General features: G+C 43.1%; 1 protein-coding gene across 1 annotated transcript in view; it reads left to right on the top strand.

The window, feature by feature from the left end:
* The window catches only part of LOC122554561 (complement factor H-like), a 97,702-nt gene that overhangs the window by 19,103 nt on the left and 62,496 nt on the right, over positions 1–16,103 (top strand). Inside the window, exons 4-6 of the mRNA XM_043699802.2 lie at positions 164–240; positions 14,069–14,266; positions 14,698–14,868. Coding sequence (XP_043555737.2) covers positions 164–240; positions 14,069–14,266; positions 14,698–14,868 — 446 coding nt within the window. The remainder of the gene's footprint in view (positions 1–163; positions 241–14,068; positions 14,267–14,697; positions 14,869–16,103) is intronic.

Genomic DNA, 16,103 nt, shown 5'->3' with positions numbered 1-16,103 from the left:
AGCTAAACAATGTTATGCAGCATTCAATTATCCGGAATTCGATTAACCGAGTGAAATGCTCCCTGTTGGTGTCCTTCAGATAATCGAGGTTCGTCTGTAAATATAAGTTCTTCTTTCAGGCTAAAGAAAATGATTAGCATTTTTATATTGCTTCCTTTTAAAGGTATAGGATGGTGGGTACAAAAAACTACCGTATTTGTGAAGCCGATGGATGGAGTGGTCTTGTTCCATATTGTGAAGGTAAAGAAAGAGCATTTAAAAAGCTTTGTCATTTTGTATTTGTTCGAGATCATTTTTAGATAATAATGAAACATCTATGATGAGATTTGTAGTAAAACTGGGTAAGATGTCCAGTGACGTCTATTTTGACAGAAGGAGCAACTCGCTGCAACTTTTATGCATCAGGAACTTGCTGAGAAGGGTGGATTGCTGTTTGTTAAACACTGTCTTAAAGACCCAATTCACCTTATTCAGCTTCCTATTTTACCAAATATGCCAACGAACAAAATGTTGAGAATTCTCAACATGGAAGTCAGAGCAAGGACCTGGCAACTTTACACATTCTCCCCGTGTCTGCGTGGGTTTCCTCAGGGTGCTCCGGTTTGCTCCCACAATCCAAAAGTGTGCAGGTTAGGTGAATTAGCCATGCTAAATTGCCCGTAGTGTTAGGTGAAGGGGTAAATGTAAGGAAATGTGTCTGGGTGAGTTGCGCTTCAACGGGTCAGTGTGGATTTGTTGGGCCGAAGGACCTGTTTCCACACTGTGAGTAATCTAAAAAAACTTCAGTTCACTTACTGCTTTGAAGGACCTCTGTGTTGGACACTGAACACTAAAAGTTCAAGGCCAAATGCAACTCACAGCTATGGACATTGGCATCCAACATGTACCAGCCTCTAAGAACCCTCTAAGCACATCTCCAATCCATTTACAGTACACGTTTGCACCTCAGTGCTACACCAACAACTATCATTGTGATGCTCCTGTAAGGATATCTTCACTCAGGGACACAATCCCGGCTCATGGATTGAATCAGGCTGCTCCTGTAAGGATATCTTCACTCAGGGACACAATCCCGGCTCATGGATTGAATCAGGCTGCTCCTCCGGGCTGTTTGTCCAGCCAAAGTACCGAGTCTCTCTCAGACTACCTAGAGGCTCATAGCATCATAGCATTGTGTTACCTTGCCTTTTTTGCACTTTGCCCACTCAGCCAAAGATACCAGGCTCACCTTACCTCTCTCTCTTGTCTTGTTGTGTGGTAGCATAGAAACAAAGCTTGTCCCTGATCATCAACAGCAGGCCATTGGTTCCTGATCAGCAGGCCTCAGTCATTTCAAGGAAGATAGCCTTCACTTAGGGTACCCCAGTTCAGTAAGTCAAGGGCACCCATTGATATTAGCCCAGGGCCTCAGACTGACACAGTCAGTCAGGCCTCAGATTGGTCAGAGTCAGGATACTATCCATATATCAGGTGAGGAGCCAAATGTCAAGCAGACCGCAACCTGTCCTTTCTCTTTCTGCCCTTCCAAAGGGTTTTTTACAAATATATTAAGGAAAAAAGGGTAACTAGGGAGAGAATAGGGCCCCTCAAAGATCAGCCTTTGTGTGGAGCCACAAAAAATGGGGAAGATATTAAATTAATATTTTGCATCAGTATTAACTGTGGAAAAGGATATGGAAGATATAGAATGTAGGGAAAAAGATGGTGATATCTTGCAAAATTTCCAGATTGCAGAGGAGGTAGTGCTGGATGTCTTGAAACGGTGAAAGATGGATAAATCACCAGGACCTGATCAGGTATACCCGAGAACTCTGTGGGAAGGTAGAGAAGTGATTGCTGGGCCTCTTGCTGAGATATTTGTATCACCGATAGTTACAAGTGAGGTGCCGGAAGACTGGAGGTTGGCAAACGTGGTGCCACTGTTTAAGAAGGGCGGTAAAGACAAGCCAGGGAACTATAGACTGGTGAGCCTGAACTCAGTGGTGAGCAAGTTGTTGGAGGGAATCCTGAGGGACAGGATATACATGTATTTGGAAAGGCAAGGACTGATTAGTGATAGTCAACATGGCTTTGTGTGTGGGAAATCATGTCTCCTAAACTTGACTGAGTTTTTTGAAGAAGTAGCAAAGAAGATTGATGAGGGCAGAGCGGTAGATGTGATCTATATGGACTTCAGTAAGGCGTTCGACAAAGTTCCCCATGAGAGACTGGTTAGCAAGATTAGATCTCACAGAATACAGGGAGAACTAGCCATTTGGATACAGAACTGGCTCAAAGGTAGAAGACAGAGGGTGGTGGTGGAGGGTTGATTTTCAGACTGGAGGCCTGTGACTAGTGGAGTGCCACAGGATCGGTGCTAGGTCTTCTACTTTTTGTGATTTACATAAATGATTTGGATGCGAGAATAAGAGGTACAGTTAGTAAGTTTGCAGATGACACCAAAATTGGACGTGTAGTGGACAATGAAGATGGTTATCTCAGATTACAACAGGATCTGGACCAGATGGGCCAATGGGCTGAGAAGTGGCAGATGGAGTTTAATTCAGATAAATGTGAGGTGCTGCATTTTGGGAAAGCAAATCTTAGCAGGACTTATACACTTAATGGTAAGGTCCAAGGGAGTGTTACTGAACAAAGAGGCCTTGGAGTGCAGGTTCATAGCTCCTTGAAAGTGGAGTCGCAGGTAGATAGGATAGTGAAGGCGGTGTTTGGTATGCTTTCCTTTATTGGTCAGAGTATTGAGTACAGGAGTTGGGAGGCCATATTGCGGCTGTACAGGACATTGGTTAGGCCACTGTTGGAATATTGCGTGCAATTCTGGTCTCCTTCCTATCAGAAAGATGTTGTGAAACTTGAAAGGGTTCAGAAAAGATTTACAAGGATGTTGCCAGGGTTGGAGGATTTGAGCTATAGGGAGAGGCTGAATAGGCTGGGGCTGTTTTCCCTGGAGCGTCAGAGGCTGAGGGGTGACCTTATCGAGGTTTACAAAATTATGAGGGGCTTGGATAGAATAAATAGACAAAGTCTTTTCCCTAGAGTCGTGGAGGGCATAGGTGTTAGGGTGAGAGGGGAAAGATATAAAAGAGACCTAAGGGGCAACTTTTTCACACAGAGGGTGGTACGTGTATGGAATGAGCTGCCAGAGGATGTGGTGGAGGCTAGTACAATTGCAACATTTAAGAGGCATTTGGATGAGTATATGAATAGGAAGGATTTGGAGAGATATGGGCCAGGTGCTGTCAGGTGGGCCTAGATTGGGTTGGGATATCTGGGCGGCATGGACAAGTTGGACCAAAGGGTCTGTTTCCATGCTGTACATCTCTACGACTCTATGCCTTTTTGTGAGCTTTAACTCTCCTGGAAAGGGAGACTGGCTGGAATGATGGGAGGAGAAAGCAGGTGATCTAACCATTACTTTTGCTGAAGGTGGAGGTGCTCTGAGTCACTGGGTAAGCAGCACAGACAGCTGGCAAATCAAATGGTGTTGGGGTTGGCATGAGTAAGAGTAAATGAAAAAGATGTTCCAGGCATATCAGTAGAGCATGAGCTTTGGTGAGAGGTGGGTACAGTAACAGAGATAGAGTAAGTAAGGTATCAAGTGATGGTAGCACTTAGCTTGGCACACTGAAGAAGATCATTGTCTTTCTTCCTACAATGCTGGACATTCCATCTGTTGACCAAGACTGTATTGAGTCGAAAGTGTGGAATTCCTGATGAAGGGCTTATGTCCAAAATGTCGATTCCACTGCTCCTCGGATGCTGCCTGACCTGGTGTGCTTGTCCAGTGCCATACTTTTCGACTCTGATCTCCAGCATCAGCAGTCCTCACTTCCTCCTGAGACTGTACTGACTCAGGTGATAACTCAGGCTGGTCTGATATCCAGGCCTCCACTGCTGGTCCCAAGGGAAGACAGTGTCCCACATCTAGGAGAAAGTGAGGACTGCAGATGCTGGAGATCAGAGCTGAAAATGTGTTGCTGGAAAAGCGCAGCAGGTCAGGCAGCATCCAAGGAGCAGGAGAATCGACGTTTCGAGCATGATCCCTTCTTCAGGAATGAGGAAAGTGTGTCCAGCAGGCTAAGATAAAAGGTAGGGAGGAGGGACTTGAGGGAGGGGCATTGGAAATGCGATAGATGGAAGGAGGTTAAGGTGAGGGTGATAGGCCGGAGTGGGGGTGGGGGCGGAGAGGTCAGGAAGAAGATTGCAGGTTAGGAAGGTGGTGCTGAGTTCGAGGGTTGGGACTGAGACAAGGTGGGGGGGGAGGGGAAATGAGGAAACTGGAGAAATCTGAGTTCATCCCTTGTGGTTGGAGGGTTCCTAGACGGAAGATGAGGCGCTCTTCCTCTAGCTGCCATGTTGCTATGGTTTGACGATGGAGGAGTCCAAGGACCTGCACGTCCTTGGTGGAGTGGGAGGGGGAGTTGAAGTGTTGAGCCACGGGATGGTTGGGTTGGTTGGTACAGGTGTCCCAGAGGTGTTCTCTGAAACGTTCCGCAAGAAGGCGGCCTGTCTCCCCAATATAGAGGAGGCCACATCGGGTGCAGCGGATGCAGTAAATGATGTGTGTGGAGGTGCAGGTGAATTTGTGGTGAATATGGCAGGATCCCTTGGGGCCTTGGAGGGAAGTAAGGGGTGAGGTGTGGGCACAAGTTTTGCATTTCTTGCGGTTGCAGGGGAAGGTACCGGGAGTGGAGTTTGGGTTGATGGGGGTTGTGGACCTGACAAGTGAGTCACGGAGGGAGTGGTCTTTTCGGAACGCTGATAGGGGAGGGGAGGGAAATATATCCCTGATGGTGGGGTCCGTTTGGAGGTGGCGGAAATGATGACGGATGATACAATGTATATGGAGGTTGGTGGGGTGGTCGGTGAGGACCAGTGGGGTTCTGTCCTGGTGAAGATTGGAGGGGCGGGGCTCAAGGGCAGAGGAGCGGGAAGTGGAGGAGATGCAGTGGAGAGCATCGTCGATCACGTCTGGGGAAATTGCGGTCTTTGAAGAAGGAGGCCATCTGGGTTGTACGGTATTGGAACTGGCCCTTCTGGGAGCAGATGCGGTGGAGATGAAGGAATTGGGTATATGGGATGGCAGGGTGGGAGGAGGTGTAGTCTAGGTAGCTGTGGGAGTCGGTTGGTTTATAGTAAATGTCCGTGTTGATTCGGCCGCCCGAGATAGAAATGGAGAAGTCTAGGAAGGGGAGGGAGGAGTCTGAGACAGTCCAGGTAAATTTGAGGTCGGGGTGGAAGGTGTCCCCACATCTGTTCCACATCTGTCCAGTAGGACATCCATCTCATTGTCCATAAAGTGGGGTAGCAACTTATCTTCTCTGCCAGGACTGGGAAAATATCAGGACCTACAAAGGGCAGCTCCGACTGACAGCTATGGTCTGGGTGCACAACACGTTTTTAAAGATAGTGCATGTGCAAGGGATGCTGGTCACTAGTTGTGTCTAAGTAACAAATTGTTCCAGGAACAGCAAGTGATAAGATTGGGATAGACTCAGACATGAGGGATGCCGTAGGTTGCGGTAGGTTGTTAATGAGGTGAGTTGGTGGGGAATGGTGTGAAACCTCATTAGGCCATATGCCGAGATCCCTCCCAAAAACTAAACACAACTTGCATTTAGTCAAAAAAGCAGGATTCAGACCACAATGACCATTCAATGCTTCAAGATCAAATGGAGAGCAGAATCAGCCTGAAATTTCTCTTGCTCAAAATTTTAAAATCAGACAAATTATTTCCAGTGAGATAGTTGTTCTCGAGCTTGAATTGCTAACTGCAAAGATCTGAGCAATCTTCTTCTCCTTTCCGTGTGGTCCTTAAACCTGATTACAAGATATCTCTTAATTAATGTATTTTGGATCCACCTGCCTCCCATCTTCATTAAACCTGTCTAATTCATGAAACGTGGTCTATTGTTATAAGTTCTTAATTTTTCAACCTTCTCCCTAGTTTCATATTCACTAACAAAACCAATGTGCCCCAGTCCTCCAGCTTCATCCCTTATAACTTACACAACAGCAAACATCACTAAAGTCACTCCCACTCTGTCTGACCATTAGCTTTTTTATTTTTAAAGTCCTAAATGATCGTTGCATTCCAATTATGATCTTCCTTGTTCTTGACTGCAATCTGTAATCACTCACAACACTGAGGTTACAATGGCATGGCTGGTATTTCGGCTTATTGAAATTTCACTTGTCTTTCCTTTCGGAAATGATTGCTTGTGCTTTACTCATTTTATCACTTTGTTGGTGGACCTTCCCTTTAATCGGGCCATTGGAAACATGGGGTCAGTTTTCATTTGTGCGCCTTTCGCATTCAACACACTTCTCATCTACTAGTGGTGTGACGGTCACTGCTTTTTCCAACAACCTCACCAAACATAGATGAATTTTGGTTTCGTCCAGTAAAATACCAGTGCATGCAAAATCATCTGTTTTATCACACAAGAGAAAAGTTCTTTGACGCTTAAACCGCCTTTTAATAGTTGACACCTCAGCTTCAATGCAAAGACAGGGAACCTTGTCCACAGCTCAAAACTGAGCTCAACATATTCATTCTCTATCTAATTTGACCATTTTTCATGCCACACTCATTACTTCCTGCACAACCTTCTGCACTGGAAAAATCAAGAATGGGTTTCATCAGCACTCTTTCTGATAGCCCTCATGCCTCCATCCTCAAAATACTAAATGTACAGCTTATGTACTCAGCTTTATAAAGCTACATGCGCTTGCTCAGCCCCATGGACTCTTGCAGAGAGTCTTTACTGAACTTTCAATAACAGTTCATTGGGTGTAGAATGTAAACATTGCTGGAAAGAGAGAGAGAGAGAGGGGGGGGGGGGGGGGGGGGGGGATGTGGCCAATGCTATTGCTTTTACAGTTATCAGGATAAATGTAGGAAGGCCAACTTTTTTTAAAAATCAAAAGAATTTAAACAACAAGAGAAAATGAAATTGATCAATTGGCAAGTTGGCTCTGATTAAGGCATTGCCATGAAGAAAGCACACAGCACCTTTCAGTCCAACAGGTTTATTTGGAAGCACTAGCTTTTGGAGTACTGCTACTTCATCAGTAGCTGTGGAGCAGAAGCATAAGACATAGAACGTACAGCAAAAGATTAAAGATATATTGAACAACCTAGGTTGCTGTTAATATTTTATTTGCTTTCATCTTTTAGAATGGGTTGCAGGTTTTGGTTCATTAATATGTAAATCCCAGAACTTCTTTTAAGTCACATTCTCAAGATAACTTAAGGTTTTATAGAAAGAAAAGTGACATCTCAGCATTAAAGGTGTGTGGTTAGAATCTGCCTAAATCCCAATCTTGTGTCAGACTGGTTCTATTTCCAAAGTAGGAATTTATAAAATATTACCTGGATTGGAAGCACATGGTGAGGTCAGTGCAGGAGAGAAACAAAGAAAGAAACTGACACCAGGGTGAACCTACACAGCTACTGCCTTTACTATTTGAGTTCGTGTATCGCTGGACATCGGAGTGCATCTGGGAAAATTAACAAACAGTGAAATTCACAACTGATCTTGGAGGAACTATTTGGGTGAAGTTCACAGCACAGAATCAGATAAGTTAAATGTTTAAGTGGCCTACAGAAAGTCTGCAGTATTGAGGAGAGTGAGTTCTTTCTTGATTATATGTTTTTAAGATATGTTTTTTGATTAAACTTAAAAAGTAAGCCATAACTATTAATATACCCTGGGGCAGTGTTTTATAGAGGAGTAATACGGTGTTATTTTCTGGGTCTGTAGATTGTGAAGGAGCAAAAATGGCCATTAGAAGAGTAATATGTGCTTCTTGTCTGATGTGGGAGTTTAAAGAGAGTTTAAGGGTTACTGTGGATTATATCTGCAATAAATGCTGTTGGTTGTGAATCTGATCAGATCGAATAGATCGGTTGGAATACAGTTAGAAGTAATGAGAAATTTGCAACAGCAACAGTATGTGATGGATGGCAGTCATAGGAAGGGGGGGAAGTCTCAGATACAGTCACACAGATGTGTTAACTCCAGTAAAAGTAAGAGAGGTAGGCACCTAGTGAAGGTGTGTTCTGTAGCTATATCCATTTCAAACAAGTATGCTGTTTTGGAAAATGTAGGGGGTGATGGATTCTCAGGGGAAGGTAGCACGAACAGCCAAGTTTCTGGTATTGAGACTGGCTCTAATGCAACAACGGGTACGTTGGTTTCAAAGAGATCAATTGTGTCACGGGATGCTCTAGGCCGAGGTACAGACAGACTTTTCTGTGGCCAGCAGCGAAAAAGCAGAATGGTGTGTTGCTTCCCTGGTGCCAGGATCAAGGATGTCTCAGAGAGGGTGCAAAATGTTCTCATGGGGGAGAGGGGCCAGCAAGAAGCATTGTCCACATTGGAACCAACACCATAGGAAGGGAAAAGGTTGAGATTCTGAGGAGAGATTACAGAGAGTGAGGCAGAAATTTAAAAAGGAGGTCCTCAAGAGTAGTAAAATCTGGATTACTCCCAGTGCTACGAACTAGTGAGGGTAGGAATAGGAGGATAGGATAGATGAATGCATGGCTGAGGAGCTGGTGTATAGGGGAAGGATTCACATTTTTAGATCATTGGAATCTCTTTTAGGGTAGAAGTGACCTGTACAAGAAGGATGGATTGCACCTAAATTGGAAGGGGACTAATACACTGGCAGGGAAATTTGCTAGAACTGCTTGGGAGGATTTAAACTAGTAAGGTGGGGGGGGGGGGACCCAGGGAGATAGTGAGGAAAGAGATCAATCTGAGACTGGTACAGTTGAGAACAGAAGCGAATGAAACGGTCAGGGCAGGCAGGGAGAAGGTAGGACTAATAAATTAAACTGCATTTATTTCAATGCAAGGGAAGGCAGATGAACTCAGGGCATGGTTATGAACATGGGACTGGGATATCATAGCAATTACAGAAACATGGCTCAGGAATGGGCAGGACTGGCAGTTCCAGGATACAAATGCTACAGAAAGGATAGAAAGGGAGGCAAGAGAAGAGGGGGAGTGATGTTTTTTGGTAAGGGATAACATTACAACTATACTGAGGGAGGATATTCCCGGAAATACATCCAAGGAAGTTATTTGAGTGGAACTGAGAAATAAGAAAGAGATGATCACCTTATTGGGATTGTATTATAGATCCCCTAACAGTCAGAGGGAAATTGAGAAACAAACTTGTAAGGAGATCTCAGCTATCTGTAAGAATAATAGGGTGGTTTTGTTAGGGGATTTTAACTTTCCAAACATAAACTGGGACTGCCATAGAGTTAAGGGTTTAGATGGAGGGGAATTTGTTAAGTGTGTTCAAGAAAATTTTCTGATTCAGTATGTGGATATACATACTAGAGAAGGTGCAAAACTTGACCTACTCTTGGGAAATAAGGCAAGGCAGGTGACTGAGGTGTCAGTGGGGGAGCACTTTAGGGCCAGTGACCATAATTCCATTAGTTTTAAGATAGTGATGGAAAAGGATAGATCAGATCTGAAAGCTGAAGTTCTAAATTGGAGAAAGATCAATTTTGACGGTATTAGGCAAGAACTTTCAAAAGCTGATTGGGGGCAGATATTCGCAGGTAAAGGGACGGCTTGAAAATGGGAAGCCTTCAGGAATGAGATAATGAGAATCCAGAAAAAGTATATTCCTGTTAGGGGAAAGGAAAGGCTGGTAGAAATAGGGAATGCTGGATGACTAAAGAGTTTGAGGGTTTGAATAAGAAAAAGAAGGAAGCATATGTAAAGTATAGACAGGATAGATCGAGTGAATCCTGAGAAGAGTATAAAACAGTAGGAGTATACTTAAAAGGGAAATGAGGAGGGCAAAAAGGATACATGAGATAGCTTTGGCAAATAGAATTAAGGGGAATCCAAAGGGATTTTACAAATATATTAAGAACAAAGGGTAACTAGGGAGAGAATAGAACCCCTCAAAGATCAGCAAGGCTGCCTTTGTGTGGAGCCGCAGAAAATGGGGGAGATACTAAATGAGTATTTTGCAACAGTACTTAAGGTGGAAAAGGATATGGAAGATATAGACTGTAGGGATAGAGATGGTGACATCTTGCAAAAAGTCCACATTACAGAGGAGATGGTGCTGGATGTCTTGAAATGCATGAAGGTGGATAAATCCCCAGGACCTGATCAGGTGTTCCCGAGAACTCTGTAGGAAGCTAGAGAAGTGATTGCTGGGCCTCTTGCTAAGATATTTATATCATCGATCGTCACAGGTGAGGTGTTGGAAGACTGGAGGTTGGCAAACGTAGTGCCACTGTTTAAGAAGGGTGGTAAGGACAAGCCAGGGAACTACAGACTGGTGAGCCTGACGTCGATAGTGGGTAACTTGCTGGAGGGAATCCTGAGGGACAGGATGTACATGTATTTGGAAAGGCAAGGACTGATTAGGGATAGTCAACATGGCTTTGTGCGTGGGAAATTGTGTCTCCTAAACTTGATTGAGTTTTTTGAAGAAGTAGCAAAGAAGATTGATGAGGACAGAGTGGTAGATGTGATCTATATGGACTTCAGTAAGGCGTTCGACAAAGTTCCCCATGAGAGACTGGTTAGCAAGGTTAGATCTCTCAGAATACAGGGAGAACTAGCCATTTGGATACAGAACTGGCTCAAAGGTAGAAGACAGAGGGTTTTGGTGGAGGGCTGTTTTTCAGACTGGAGGCCTGTGACCAATGGAGTACCACAAGGATCGGTGCTGGGTCCACTACTTTTTTTCATTTACATAAATGATTTGGATGTGAGCATAAGAAGTACAGTTAGTAAGTTTGCAGATGACATCAAAATTGGAGATGTAATGGATGGCGAAGAGGGTTACCTCAGATTACAACAGGATCTGATGGGCCATTGGGCTGAGAAGAGGTAGATGGAGTTTAATTCAGATAAATGCGAGGTGCTGCATTTTGGGAAAACAAATCTTAGCAGGACTTGTACACTTAATGGTAAGGTCCTAGGGCGTGTTGCTGAACAAAGAGACCTTGGAGTGCAGGTTCATAGCTCCTTGAAAGTGGAGTCGCAGGTAGATAAGATAGTGAAGAAGGCGTTTGGTATGCTTTCTTTTATTGGTCAGAATATTGAGTACAGGAGTTGCGAGGTCATGTTGTGGCTGTACAGGACATTGGTTAGGCCACTGCTGGAATCTTGCATGCAATTCTGGTCTCTTTCTTATCGGAAAGATGTTGTGAAACTTGAAAGGGTTCAGAAAAGATTTACAAGGATGTTGCCAGGGTTGGAGGATTTGAGCTATAGGGAGAGGCTGAACAAGCTGGGGCTGTTTTCCCTGCAGCTTGGGAGGCTGAGGGGTGACCTTATTGAGGTTTACAAAATCATGAGGGGCATGCATAGGATAAATAAACATAGTCTCTTCCCTAGTGTCAGGGAGTTCAGACCTAGAGGGCATGGATTTAGGGTGAGAGTGGAAAGATATAAAAGAGACCTAAGGGGCAACCTTTTCACACAGAGGGTGGTACGTGTATGGAATGAGCTGCCAGAGGAAGTGGTGGAGGCTGGTACAATTGCAATATTTAAGAGGCATTTGGATGGGTATATGAATAGGAAGGGTATGAATATGAAGGTATATGAATAGGAAGGGTTTGGAGGGATATGGGCCAGGTGCTGGCAGGTAGGACTCGATTGGGTTGAGATGTCTGGTCAGCATGGACCCGTTGGACCGAAAGGTCTGTTTCCATGCTGTACATCACTGTGACTCTATGACTGCCTGCATTGACTGCCTGCAGATTTTGAGCAAAATAGAATGTATCTGCAAATATAATTCTGCAAATGCAAATTCACCCCATAGACTTATATGTGTGTAAGTGTACATGAGAGAGAGTGTGTGTGAGTGTGTGCTCGTGAGTGCAAGTGAGCATGATAGAGCATGTTTGTGATTGTGCATGTTTGGTAAAGTGTATATGTGAGTGAGGTGCAGTATAAGTCACAGTCTTATACTCCATCACACTCACACTTTACCAAGCATGCATTCATGCAAACACACGCTCTCTCACGCACACTCATGCACACACACTCCCACTCAATCCATGTGACATTTTATGAATTCCTACTTTGGAAATAGAACCAGTCTGATTCAAGATTGCAATACAGACAGACTCTAACCTCACACCTTTAATGCATTGTCTGAACTGAGATGTCACTTTTTTTTAATAAAACCTTAAGTTATCTCGAAAATATGGCTTAAAAGAAGTTCTGAGATTTACATATTAATGAATCAAAACCTGCAACCCATTATAAATATGAAATACTTAACAGCAATCTAGGATTGTTCAATATATTATTTCAGTTGCATGACACTGTAATCTTTTGCTATAAATTCTGTGTCTCATGATCCTGCTTCACAGCTACCTGATGAAGGAGCAGCACTCTGAAAGCTAATGCTTCCAAATAAATTGGTTGGACTATAACCCGGTGTTGTATAATTTTTAACTTTGTCCACCCCAGTCCAACACCTGAAGAAAGCAACAGGGAACAATTGGTTCTGCATGCTTTTGGTTAATTCAAAAAGGTGCAATGTTTCTTTATATCCCTTTTGTTTGCAGAGAAACATGTGTTCATGACTCTCCTAACAAGTGTAACTATGTCATATTATAAATTTGGCTGATTAATTTGAATTGGTTGTTACAGTAACTGTTAGCTCATTAAGAACTTTTTAGCAGGTGCTGTTCAATTGCAAGACCACATGAAACAATAGATGTTTTATTTTGGGTTTTACAAGTGCAGCCGTTTTGAGCAGGCTCTGTATTCTGCTTATTATAAACAGCCGGTGAAACATGTTGCTTGACTTGGTCAACCACTTTTTGGGACGTAAGACCTAAATACTTGTCATTGCACTGGCACTGAAACCCATGCAGGATTTTTCTCAATTTTGTGGTAAGTATAATGTATTTTTTGGACTTATCACTACCTTCTGGAAAATAACACCTCATCACTACACTAGAACACAGGAGAACTGGCCAAAGGTAGAAGAGAAGGTGGTGGTGGAGGGTTGTTTTTTTCAGAATGGTGCCACAAGGATCAGTGCTGGGTCCACTACTTGTCGTCATTTATATAAATTATTTGGATGTGAACATAAGACGTATAGTTAGTAAGTTTACAGATGACATCAAAATTGGAGGTGCAATGGACAGCAAAGAAGGTCGGGGTGGCACAGTGGCTCAGTGGTTTGCACTGCTGCCTCACAGCACCAGGGACCCAAGTTCAATTCCAGCCTCGAGTGACTATGTGGAGTTTGCACATTGTTCTCGTGTCTATCCGGGTTTCCTCCGGATGCTCCAGTTTCTTACCACAGTCCAAAGATGTGCAGGTCAGTTGGATTAGCCATGCTAAATTGCCCATAGTGTTAAGTGCATTAGTCAGAGGGAAATGGATCTGGGTGGGTTACTCTTCGGAGGGTCGGTGTGGACTGGTTGGGCCGAAGGGCCTGTTTCCACACTGTCAGGAACCTAATCCAAACACAAGATCTAAGAGCAGGAGTATGCAATTCAGCCCCTCAAGCTTGCTCCACCATTTAAAATAATAGTGGGTTACCTTGGCTCATTTCATCTAGGCTTCAGCTCCACTTTCCTGTCCACTCTTCATAACTCTTAAACCCATTACTAATTAAAAATCTATCTATCCCCTTCTTAAATTTACACAAAGTCCTGGCGTCCACCCTACTCTAGGATAGTTAATTCCACAGATTCATGACACTTTGAGAAATAAATTCCATTATTCACACTAGATGGGGTTAGTTATCACTCTCAGTTTCTGAATAATAATAAGACAGAGCAGATCACCTGTCTTCTTTAGAAGCTGCCTGATTTTCAATTTTGGCTCTCGAAACAGTAGGTAATTCATGTTGCCAGATTACCATTCACCCCAAAATTGTAAAAGATACCCTTTGTGTTACCCCTGGTGGTTTTACTATTAAATTAGAAGATTCATTAGAAATGAGTTAGTTTTCTAATGTTGCAGATGAAACTGGCAAACAGTACATAAATTGATATGAAACATTATATATTCCATGTTAAAGATATTATGTTCAATTTGTTTTGCAGTTGTGACCTGTTCCCCTGTGGAAGAACCAGAAAATGGAAAGATCGTTAGATCAGAGCAATTTGGCCTTGAGCAAAACTTTCCTTTTGGCTCTGTCCTGCAATTCGAGTGTAATTCAGCAGAATTGGACATTGAAGGTGTCAAAGAGATTTATTGTTTAGCAAATGGAACGTGGAGTAATCCAGTTCCTAAATGCAAAGGTAATGCTCAATATCCATACTGTACGTAAAGCTTTCCTAAATGTTTTTTATTTGCATTTCTTCTGATTAAATTTCATGATTTTAAGCAGAAGTCTGCATCAGCCAGGATTTTATGGAACGCAGTAATTGGAGATGGGATTTCAACCCTTCTCATGGGATCAGATTGGCCTTCAGCACTCTACTCCCAGCACTACTAGAGGCTGCAGTTGACAAGACTGGAGCAAGCGTTCTTTAGAAACTACAGGGGTGTCAGCTATTGCTTGGAAAGTAGGCAGGAGACCCTCTTTTCAGGAAGGCTAAATACACCAATCAGATAGTGGCTAGGCCACTGGTGATCTATTTTCATAACTAGCTAAGATTGTATTTAACCATTGTTAAAAATACATTTCTAATCACTTTGAATACATGATTTCAGTAATTTTCCTTTTCAGAATTCATATGTACGAAACCAGCTATAGAGAATGGGAAAGTAATTGACAACAAACAGATTTACAAATATTCTCATGTACTACAATATCGATGCAATCGCAATTATAGACCTGAAGACATTCAACTGACTACATGCACTAAATTTGGATGGAACCCACTACCAACTTGCACACGTAAGCTGATAATTTTATGTCAATAGTAAGTTATTTCAATAATTGAAATAAGAGAATCTCTAAGAAAGCTGAGAGGTTCCTTTAATTGGTACTATATAGTGTATCTTGTTTCTGATTTTGCAGAATATGATTCCAATAAAACTTTCTGTTACAAAAGCAAAATGCTAGGACACTTTTGTGGCACAGAGGTATTGTCCCTACCCCTGGAGCAGGGGCAACAGATTCAAGTCTCAACCTGCTTCAGATGTGTGTAATAATATCTCTGAACAGGCTGATCAGAAAAATTGCCTAAATAAATTTTAGAAAAGCAAAATGCAGCCAGCACTGGAAATCTGAAATCAAAAGAAAAGCTTGCATAATTCAACAGACTTTCTATGGACAGAAACACTTTCAGGTCAATGACATAGACTTGGGACTTTTGATCAGAACTGAAGAAAGATGGGCGGCACGGTGGCCCAGTGGTTAGCACTGCTGCCTCACAGCACCAGGATCCTGGGTTTGATTCCCGCCTGTCTGTGTGGAGTTTGCATATTCTCCTTGTGTCTGCGTGGGTTTCCTCCAGGTGCTCTGGTTTCCTCCCACAATCCAAAGATGTGCAGGCCAGGTGAATTGGCCATGTTAAATTGCCCAGTGTCAGGTGTGTTAGTCAGGGGTAAATATAGGGTAGGGGAATGGGTTTCTCTTTGAGAGGGGCAGTGTGGACTTGTTGGGCCAAAGGGCCTGTTTCCACACTTTAGAGAATCTAATCTAACCTTAAGGCAGTGGAAAAGGAGAGTGGTCAGAAAAGACAAAAGAGTAGATCTCTAAAAGGGAGATTAAGGAGCAAAGGATTTCATGATGCAACAGGCAAAAAATATTAATGAAAACAGCAAAGGCTATGCCTAGATGAGTTGCAAATTGTTACATAAAAGTACATCATTAAGGAATAAAGAAAGATACGAGATGAAGACCAAGCCAGCGAAACATAAAAAGGGGAAGAAAAATGAACTGAAAGAATGAGTTGGAGGCAGAGATTATGATCTAAATTGTTAAGTTCAATGTTGCATGTGGCAAGCTACCTGACCTGATGAGATATTTAAGCTTTCCTTGTTCTTGCTGCCTTCCAGTTACCTTGGCTACATTTAAGAGGGTAAGCTTAAACCTCCTTCACTACTGCCTTCAGAGCTGACATTGTTCTGTGTCTTCATCCATTATTGAAAAGTTCCACTTTTTTACTCTTCTGTGGGACATGTTTG

The sequence above is a fragment of the Chiloscyllium plagiosum genome, unplaced genomic scaffold (assembly GCF_037043375.1).
Source record: "Chiloscyllium plagiosum isolate Xiang-an unplaced genomic scaffold, Cpla_swu_hap1 HiC_scaffold_9, whole genome shotgun sequence".
NCBI classification, from domain to species: Eukaryota; Metazoa; Chordata; class Chondrichthyes; order Orectolobiformes; family Hemiscylliidae; genus Chiloscyllium; species Chiloscyllium plagiosum.
The sequence above is the reverse complement of the archived record's forward strand: the minus strand, read 5'-3'. Positions and strand labels throughout refer to the sequence as shown.